The sequence below is a fragment of the Cupressus sempervirens genome, chromosome 3 (genome assembly GCF_028749045.1).
Source record: "Cupressus sempervirens isolate cs-2001-9-10 chromosome 3, ASM2874904v1, whole genome shotgun sequence".
Taxonomy (NCBI): domain Eukaryota; kingdom Viridiplantae; phylum Streptophyta; class Pinopsida; order Cupressales; family Cupressaceae; genus Cupressus; species Cupressus sempervirens.
In genome coordinates this window covers 429,921,485-429,931,972 of record NC_143120.1, presented here as the reverse complement: position 1 = coordinate 429,931,972, position 10,488 = coordinate 429,921,485, and the positions used below count along the sequence as shown (strand labels likewise).

At 36.5% G+C, this 10,488-nt stretch overlaps 1 protein-coding gene and 1 pseudogene across 1 annotated transcript; both read right to left on the bottom strand.

The window, feature by feature from the left end:
* Window positions 1-3,372: 3,372 nt before the first annotated feature.
* LOC149566865 (G-type lectin S-receptor-like serine/threonine-protein kinase At2g19130) lies at window positions 3,373-4,120 on the bottom strand (annotated as a pseudogene).
* Window positions 4,121-4,898: 778 nt separating this feature from the next.
* Window positions 4,899-5,591, bottom strand: LOC149566864 (G-type lectin S-receptor-like serine/threonine-protein kinase B120). Its single transcript, XM_089816547.1, has one exon. The coding sequence runs from the start codon at window positions 5,589-5,591 to the stop codon at window positions 4,899-4,901; it is 693 nt and encodes a 230-aa protein (XP_089672673.1).
* Between the last annotated feature and the right edge of the window lie 4,897 nt (window positions 5,592-10,488).

Below are 10,488 nucleotides of genomic sequence, written 5' to 3'. Positions count from 1 at the left end.
AGAATTTTTTTTTATAAAACTAGTAAATTTATTATTTAAATTTGTTTTCTAATTACTATAAAAAACTATAGTTGGGGAAATATAGGTCACGTGGCACTTGTTACATATATCCAATTAAAAAGAGTCACCTCATTATATAATATAGATAGATACATAGATAGGGGATGAAGGAGAGCACACCATAGATAGATAAATATATTGCATTAAACATTATCTTACTTATTTAAGAATTTTTGTACATTTTCCTTTCGAAATGAATTAAAATGAGAAAATTTCCCTAAATTTATTAATTAGAAACTCTTTTCTTATATATTTATACATTGAATATATTTTAGTATTATTTACATATTTGAATGTTATATATATATATAAGGGTAGATCTTTCTGTTAATTTGATTTTGATTAAGAATTATATTTAGTTGCTTAAGATTTATTACATAAAAAGATCATATATGTTATTGTATTAGTTTAATAAAAAAAATATTTTTCAATAATTTTCAAACTTTTAAAAATATAATAATAGAATAAAATATATCTTACAAATAAATAAATTATAATAATTTAATTATGGTGTTGCAATCCTTATCATCAAGATTCAAATGTTCTTAAAATGTTATTTGTTGAATTTAAAAAATTTACATTTTCCCTAAATAGTCTATCTTAAGATATGATCAAATAGTTTTAGGTCCAAATTTTAAACAATTTCCTTGTACTTCATAAAAGATCTTTTTGAATCTAATTAATCCTACACACTTTAATAATTTCCAAAAACAAAAAGAAAATTACTCAAGTTAATTTCCACATTAAAACAATAATAATACTAATACTAGCCATGGCAATTAAAGACTCGAGATATTTTCCAACAATAGTTTCTATTAATCGCTTGTCTCCTCTCTTAAAAGGCATACTCAAACTAGGATATGTAGCCCATCCACAATGTCCAATAATAATAATAGCATGTATATATCTATTAGTTGCATGTATACATTTATTAGCTGCTTAGCATGTATATAGTAACTATATATTTATTAGTAATTCGGAATTGATTTTACCTGTTAGCTAATGTTTACGCCTAACCTTTTGAACAACTAGCAACATTGCTATCACTATAGTTTTTTGCTTAGCTTTTCTTTACTGACCTATCCATAAGTGTTGAGCTCAGAATCTGTAGTGCTTGAGGCTCTATCTTCCATTCCAGAATCTGCACCACTTGCCTCATATTTGACCTCACTTCCTCGTCCTCCTAAATGCATAATAGTACTATGATACATGCTTTTCTTACCTCTTCCATCTCTACTTCCTCTTGTACATCATCCTACTCCACAATATTCATCATGTTCCCCTGCTGAAATTGGTTTGCAACCCATGTAGGAAAATAAAGCTTACTTGAATCTTGTACTGTCTATTGGTAGAGTAATTTCTCCACCTACCTAACATCAATAGCTGTAGACAAATATACCTCTCATTTTCCATGTGCAGTCATCCAAGCACCAGCCAACACACCAGCCTCATCATCCAACATTAATTGTATTGCCAACTCTTTGCTACAAGATTTAATATGAATTTTCTTATAAATAGAATAAGTTGAGCCTGTGATCAGCAGAGCCCATTTTGGGTTTGTCATTGTGAATCATGAGTGGATAGAATGCTATATCATTCTAAGGACTTGTAATAGATTTTAGTTATGTATGAAATGTTGTAGCATAGTCTTTGAATTTTACATACTAAATTGAATGCTTATCTTTTAGTTGGTGTTTTTCTTTGATCCACTCCATCCACCTCCTTCAAGTGGTATCGGAGCTTATGGTTAATGATCCAAGAGTCTGAAGAGCTATGGTTGAAAGATTATGGTTGAGAAGTGTGGAGGATTGTTATTCTCTCTTAAAGAAGATTGCAATTGTGAAAAGGCTTCCCATTACAAAGATGGAATGAAGATTGGTGAATGTTAATTTGTTAAGTGAGTTGAAAGAGCTAAGAAGTGTTAAGCGATTAGTAATTGTTTATGTAGCAGTACATCATATTGTGTATTTGATTACTATCATGTTCTTCATTCACCATCAAGGAATCTAAGCAATGTGGACTTGGAAATGTGCACTCTGAGTTGAGTGAAAAGAATAAAATGAGAGATTGAAGGCCTGATATCAAAACAAGAGAAGCCATGAAAAGAAAGAAATTAAAGTTGAAGTGTGTTTAAGTTAGTGTTATGTGATACTATCATTCATAGATTAGAAGCATGTGGAGCGTCTATGTGCAAGCGGGAGTGCTAGAGAATGCATACGCATGGCATGGAAGATATTGATCATGAAAATGTTTATTATGTCTTTGTATTTGAAGTATGTGTGTTTGATGTTATAAAATGGTTATTGTCGTTAGTTGTGGTTGCAGTAAGTGAAAGTAGGTTGGATTGGTGGTGAGTTGGTTGTCATGATTTAAAGGAATTCTAAGGTCTATGATGGTAAGTGAGAATTTGTCTATCTAATTGTGAGAGATATGATGTTCTTGATTGTGGTCATGTAATAGAAGTTAGTTGCATCGATTTTCCCCAAACAAGTGTTAAAGATTGAATTAATGAATATTCATTAATGAGCTATTGTAAGGGGTGCATTATCAGTTGTACCTGACACCCTAGAGTTTGACTAAATGTATTGGTGAACCATGTATGTGAAAAGTATTCATATAGAACTAGCGAGTACAGTGGCTTGGCACCCATGTATCTTGGTAGATGGATTTCTTTTTATATTGACTCAATGATCACTTTGATGCAAGTCAAGAAAGAGAAAAGCCAAAGTGATGATAGTTTTCCCATCATGTGAATTAATGGTATTCTAAAACCATTTGTAATGTTTAGTGGTCTATTGTAACCACTATTACGTGAGGTTCGTGGTTAACCGAAACCATTCAAATGTAAAGTTTTTGGTCAGCTAGAAGCCATCTACATTGGCTAGGGGTAAGCCATAAAACCTAAAGTAATTATGACAAGGGAAAACAATATAAATGCAATAGCATTAGTGGAAGAAATTAAGGGGGAGTGTTGGCAGAGTAATTTCTCCACCTAGCTGCCGTCAATAGCTGTAGACAAACAAACCACTCATTTTCCATGTGCAATCATCCAAGCATCGACCAACACACTAGCCTCACCATCTAGCATTAATTGTATTGCCAACTCTTTGCTATAGGATTTAATATGCATTTGCTTATAAATAGAATAAGCTGAGCCTGTGAGCAACGGAGCCCATTTTGGGTTTCTCATTGTGGATCATGAGTGGATAGAATGCTATAACATTCTAAGGATTTGTAATAGATTTTAGTTATGTATGAAGTGATGTAGCACATTGTGATAAGTCTTTGTATTTTATATATTGAACTGAATGCTTATCTTTTAGTTGGTGTTTGTCTTTGATCCACTCCATCCACCTCCTTCACTGTCAAGTCCAGATTTCTTCGCCCAGATATGATTTCCAAAAGAGGCATACCAAAACTGTAGACATCTACCTTCGGAGTGATAGGAGTACCGACGATCCACTCGGGACCCAAGTATCCTCTTGTTCCTCTTGTAGTCATCAGCGTGCGGTTCAAATCTCTACGCATCAGCTTTGCCAATCCGAAATCAGCTAATTTGGCTGACATATTACTATCAAGAAGGATGTTCTCGAGCTTCACATCACTGTCAATGATGCAGCCTCTGCATTTTTCGTGGAGATAGAGCAACCCTCTTGCAGTGCCTATTGCGATCTCAAGTTGGGCCTTCCACTCGAGTACCTTCACGTCACTCATCTTAGAGTTACTTGTGAACAATAGGGAATTTAGAGAGCCGTTGGGCATGTAATCATAGATCAGTAACTGTTTCGATCCTTGCGAACAAAATCCCTCGAAGCCTAACCAAATTGACATGTTGTATGTTTCTGAGGGAACTGATTTCTGCTCAAAATTGCTTCTCATCTTGCCTTGAACACTTCATTTTTTTAACGGCCACAAGCATACTGTCTCGTAGAGATCCTTTGAACACAGATCCAGATCCTCCGCTCCCCAACTTAGACTTGAAATTCCTTGTTGCAATTTTCAGCTCCCTGTAAGTAAACATTCTAAGAAAATAGTCTAAAGAATCTTCACACTTGTCCATTGATCACTGCTGATGCCTCCGCCAAATGAAAATGGAAGAAATAGTTGGGGCAACGGTGAGTGCACTAACAATCACAAGCGCTGGCCCAATAATTCTTCTGCTTTTACGTTTCTCAGAAAGGTGAGCGGGACCCATTCTAATGAAGAGATTTGTATTCCTTCTCGACGAAGTAGAGTTGCATAGGTTGAGCAAATCTTCGGACCAGATTTGGCAGGGGCCTAAAGGCGGATTGAAAGAAAATGTGGTGCACGAGTAGTTGCTGAGGCAGGCTTTCTCGCAATCTTTCTTGTTGATATTGCAAGGTATGAGACAACATAATCATTGGGCATTGTTACGCCAAGATGGATGAATCGGTCGGTGCTGCAGTTTAGCGGGCTCTTCTGAACACAGCCAATGGGCGCCCAATCTTGGGAAACTCTAGGCTTGAAGGCTTCCGCGCAGCTGCAGGACTGAAGATTTCTGGAGTCACAGGTTTCGAAGGCACCGCAAGTACCATAAACGTCGCATCCATATTTGGGGATAGACCACAACATGTTCCATTTATTGCCATCCAATATTGAATGCTGTCACCCTTGTCCAAACTCAGTCATGACGAGTCGTGCCAGAGCATTGAAGTTGGGAACCACCATGTAAGTAAAAAACAAAGCAGAGCTGTCTTAAACATCACACACTAAGGATTGATTTCTAGTGTAAAAGTGTTAAATAGTCAAAGTTTGACTTACTTTTCCAGACTTAATTTCTTCCTTAATGTGTGATGTTTAAGGCTGGCCCCGAGCTGTTACTTTTGATGCTGATATTGACAATGTGTTTTTCCATAATTTTCTGGAATTCCACTGAAAATTGTGTAGTCCCAATGTCTGGTCGCCCAATACTGTACAAAATTGTTCCATTTCAGCACAAATTGTTTGGCCCCGGATGGATCCATCTGCATGGAAAAAGGCCCAGGAGCAGGATCCGTTGAGCTTTTCCATGAGATCAGCTTTTGATGATATCCACCAAACCTCATCCCGGGAAACAAGGTATCTATGAGATTATCGAAGCTCTGCCAAACGGTATTAGATTGGCTATCATTCTTCAGCATTAAGGAATTACCAGAATCCAATAAAACAGCCTGTGATGCCTTCTTTGTTGTGTTGGCTGACCAAATAGATGCACACTTTGTATCAAACAGTACCAATCTACCATCTTTTGACAGCATCAAAACGACAGGCCAGTTTCTAGTGGGAGTCTCCCTGTTGGCCACCCAAACATAAGTCCTCTCTGGTATTTGGGCGTAGCAGATGCCAATATACCAGTTTCTTCCATTGGGGCTGAAGAATCCGAACTCAAATATGTCGTTGGTTGAATTTATTGTCTGCTTTCCAGTGAGCGAGGCACCCAATGGAATAGTATCTCCGGCGGGACCACTACTACTCTTCAGCTGAATAAACATGGCAACTGCAAAAAGCAGGCTTGACCATGTATTTCCCATTGCTATAAAAGTCACCTTGCTAATGAATAAACTATTAACTTTAATGGCTGCCTTACTGTATATATAAGCCGAAAACAAAATATTTAGTCGCCGGTAAAATTTTCTCGTGTTGCGTGTCAAAGGGTTCACAGACACACTGCGTAGTGCACAAATGCTTAGTTAATTTTCAACGCACATGCAATGCTCAAGAAAACAAAAATTAAAGTTGGCTTGATCCAATTCCACATTTGTGGAATCAGTATTTCTACCTTGGACATTTTTATTTGTTGAATCGATTGTGGAGAAGATATTTTATCATTTTTCTAGCCAAATTTTGTCAAAAGGACCAAGATACTTTCCAATGATAGTTTATATGGATTAGAAAATATCTTGTCTCTAAAATTTTATTAAAGTGATCACTCAAACTAGGTTCTTAGATGGTAGTTCATTGAGAAGAACAATTTGTACACGTTAGTATTTGATAAATAATCCGACTTCATTTTGGAGATAGGGCCCAAAAGTAAAAATTCAATTGAGAATTTATTGTTGTGAAAAAATTCATGAGGAGTAACTTCTTACAATATTAAAAATATCATACATTCCTTTGGATTACAAATGCTTATGGCCTATATAGGATTTTTTATATCGAAGCATGACTTTCCAAATACAAGACATCTTTTTCCATAGTTTTTAAATTAAAAAATATTAAGATAATGCCATCTATAGTTCTTTTGTAAATACTTCTTGGTGCTCATGATTTGGTAACTCCTTGCTACACTTTGAATGATTTCTTTGTGAGTGCCCATACCTGTTATTCACCCCACAAACAAAATGTTGGCTTTATAATTAGCTTACTCAATTGAATTTGTATTCCTTACCTTAATTTACAAAAAAAAGGGGATTGTTCATGTTAATCTATAAACGTGAGTAAGAAAATATACCATTTTTCTAGCCAATGTTTGTCAAAAGAATCAAGATACTTTTCACTAATAGTTTCTATGGATTACAAAATATCTTGTCTCCAAAATTTCATTAAAGTGATCACTCAAACTAAGTTCTTAGATAGTAGTTCATTGAGAAGAATAAGTCCTACATATTAGGGCTTGATAAGTAATCTCACTTCATTTTGAAAATAGGGTCCAATACTAAAAATTGAATCGAAACTTTTATATTGTGGAAACATCCATGAGGAGTACCTAATTGCAATATAAAAAACATGTGTTCCTTCAGATTCAAAATCCTTATGGCCTACAATTCCAATGAAGTGGAGTTACAAAGGAATTTTCATATAAAAGCTTGACTTTCCAGAAACAAGACATGTTTTGCCATTTTTTTTTGATTAAAAAATGTTAGGCTAATGCCATCTATAATTCTTTTCTAAATACTTCTTGATGCTCATTTGGGAATGCCTTGCTACACTAATAAAGATTTATTGTTAAACGCATAAATATTCAACTAAATTGAGGTGACCAAATGATAAATCACCATTAAGATTATTTTTCAATGATATAATTTGGGGTCTCTTAGACCCCAACGAATACCATGGTAGTTGCTAGTATCATTCAACTAAAGATAGAAACTACAAAAGCAAGGGTTAGGAATAGTTTTCCCATTGGTGAAGTGCGTCTACCTCTAATGGGTATAGTTAACCTAGATGGAAATTACCTAGAAGGAAATTGAGGAGTCAAAGACATGGTCCGTGGCAAACAAGTTACTCTGAACCCAATTGTAAAGTCAGTCGTCATTGCAAACAAGTTACTTTCTAGAGTCAACATGGTTCATAAAAGATTGTCAAAAGTCTAATTGTATGACATACTCATAGAATAAGTAGATGCTAGTTGTGCTCAAGAATCCCACCCTTTGAAATTTCTATCTAAGTTCTCATACGTGGCCTACCAACGAAAGGGAGTCTTGCAAAGACTCTTGAGTTGAATGAACATTGTAGCAATCTTTAAAGTTCCTCTGCTGTAAATATATTTCCAAGAGAAATTTGAAGTCGCTAGAAATTGAGATATCACTACCAAGGTGGTCTTAATTCAATGTGAACTGAGTTATTTGTATTTATGGCCAAAAATTGAAAAGTGGAGGGTCAAACTCTTCATCTCTCCTATTGTACATCAAAAAGACATAAAGTCCATGGTGGAAAAATAATAAAAACAAACACAATTTTCTTAAAAGCAAATAAATATTGTTTATTTGAATGATAACATATTTGTTTTTTACTATAAAATGTAAATGACAACTGAGATGTCACTGCTAAGGTGGTATTCATTCAATGTGAACTGAGTTATTTGTATACACTAGTTGCATCCATTTGCGCTCAAGAATCCCACTCTTTGGAATCGTTATCTAATCTCTCACAATTGGCCCGTCAATAAAAAGGAATCTACAACAAAGATTCTTTGAGTTGAGTTGAGTTGAATAAACATCGTACAAATTCCAAGTCACTAGAAACTGAAATGTCACTGCCAATCTCATATTAATTCAATGTGAACTAAGCTATTTGTATTTATGACCAAAGAATTGAAGGCGGAGGGTTAAACTCTTCATCCTGCATGTGAACAGATTTACTCTTTTGCTCTGCAGCTTTTGCTTGTTCTCATTCTTTTGGTATTTTGAATTTGGATGTGTGGGAATGGCCCCAAGGGGCCAGGCTTGGTCCAGGATCACTGCTTGGACTTGCAACATGTTCTGACTATGGCCATGGTAACCCAAGGAAGTGTTGATGCTGATTGTCCTATTAGGGGGGTGCCGATGGAGTCAACGGTGGCTCTAGTGGTGGGCCAGGAGGATCAAACAAGTCATACAGTGGCTCTTGGTTGGAAGGAAGTGGTCCTCAGAGAGACGGTGATCCATATTTGTTGTAAGCTCCTAGGGTGATAAGTGGAGATGATGGGATGGAAATAGTTGTTTTGGACTGCTTGGTTGATAGTGTGTTTGCTAACTTGAAGCTGTGCCCCATTGGTAGATTTGTTTCCTTTCACCCATCAATTAAGATGGTCAAAAAGTGGGTAAGTCAGAGATAGAAGTTGAAGGGGAGTGTGATGGTTTTGGCCATGTCAGGGGGTCTATTCTGCTTCACATTCAAAGTAGCCAAAGATATGAAAATTGTGATGGTTGGGTCCTGGTCATATGGTAAACATAGCCTAATGGTGGCTAAGTGGCACCCAGTGTTGGATCTCGTGAAAGAACTAAATAGAATGGCTCTTGTCTGGGTTAGGCTGCCAAGACTCCCACTTGAGTTTTGGGATGAGAGGATCCTGAAATATATTGATAACTCCTTTGGGAATTTTGTTGCTACAGATATGGTTACTTTATAGAGGTCAAGGTTGTTCTTTGCGAGATTTAGCGTGAATGTGGTTGTGGGTACTTCCTTACCTAAGTATATTACTCTTAGCTCAAAGTGGGGTAAAAAAGTACAACCCACCATTTATGAAAATGCAGGGCTATTTTTCTAGAGATGCTCATCATTTGGGCATTTGATTATAGATTGTAAGAAGATCAATAAGATGGCCAACGAGGAGATAGTGGGGGAGATGGAAGTGGAGGCTACTCCTCTGGAATCAAGGGGGGAGGAATTTGGGCTAATTGTTAAAGGGGATAGAGAATAGGATGGTAAGGAGGCGACTCCTTTACCTAGGAAGGAGCTAATAGATAAGAATGTTAACCCTCAAGCAGAGAGGGTGAAGGGGGTGACATCCTTACCTAGGAAGGAGCTATAAGGTAAATATGTTTCCCCTTGAGTAGAGATGGGAAGGGTTAGGATGGATGAGTTGGATTTCCACTAAAATGTGGGGATTTATTGTATGACACAAGGTTTTGAGAAGCCTTGTGAACTAGAAGGGTAGTTGGGAGGGTTGGAGCTCTTTAGTACCCCTTTGAGTAACTTGGTGATTGAGGAGGTATTTAGGGAGGACATTGATAAGGCCTTGGAGAGAGGGGAAGTGAAAGACTCAATGAAGGGGGAGGTTGCTAGAGTGTAGAGGAGCCGCTAATTCCTAAGAAGGTGGATTCTTTAGCCCAATTGGAGGAAGAGGAAGGGAATTGGCAAACTTAGAGAAGATAGACAATGGTATCAAAGAAATCTAAAGTGGTAGTGGAATTAAAGATGGATGTAGGGAAGTCAGGAAAAAAAAGTAGAAGAATGAATGAGATGACAAGGGAGGTAGCAAGTGGCAGACAACCCACTTTGGAGTCCCTCAGAAAGGGTAGAAAATGATCATTTTATCATGGAACATGAGGGGTTGAATAGCCCTCGAAAGTAGTTTTCTCTCAAGCAACATCTATCTAACCTAAAAATTTATATCCTTCTTATCCAGGAAGTTAAAATGACAATGTTTAATTTGAATAGTATAGCTAGTTATGTTTGGCTAGGGGATAATTTTTGTTATAGTGAAATAGAGGGGCATTAGGAGGAGTGGCTACTTTCTGGAACCCAAATGCTACTAAAGGAAGTTTAATTCACAATTCTAAATACTATCTTATAATTGAACATGGGAAGGGTGATAAGATATGAAATATTGTTAATGTGTATGCTCCTAATACTAGACAAGGAAGATATAGTATGTGGGAGGAGCTGTGTTTCTTCCTCTCTTGAAATAAAAACACCTTTTGTATGGGTGATTTCAACTTGCCTCTATACCCATTGGAGAAGGTTAGAGGAATAGTAGATTTTAATGACAATGTGAAGGGTTTGGTTGAAGTCATTAATAATAATGATTTAATGGATATGGAGATGCATGGAGTGAAGTTCACATGGTTGAACTAGAGGAAGGGAGTTGACCTTAGGGTCTGTGCACCAAGTTGTGGTGCCAAAAACTTGACACGCTTTTTTTTCTAGTTTTCAAAAGTGCATTCGCACTATGGCTTGGGCTGCCCAAGCCATAACACATATGCACTATAAAACAAAAAAATAAAA

Coding starts and splice junctions, on each gene's coding strand:
- LOC149566864 (XM_089816547.1), bottom strand. CDS start 5,591: ATGGGAAATACATGGTCAAGCCTGCTTTTTGCAGTTGCCATGTTTATT.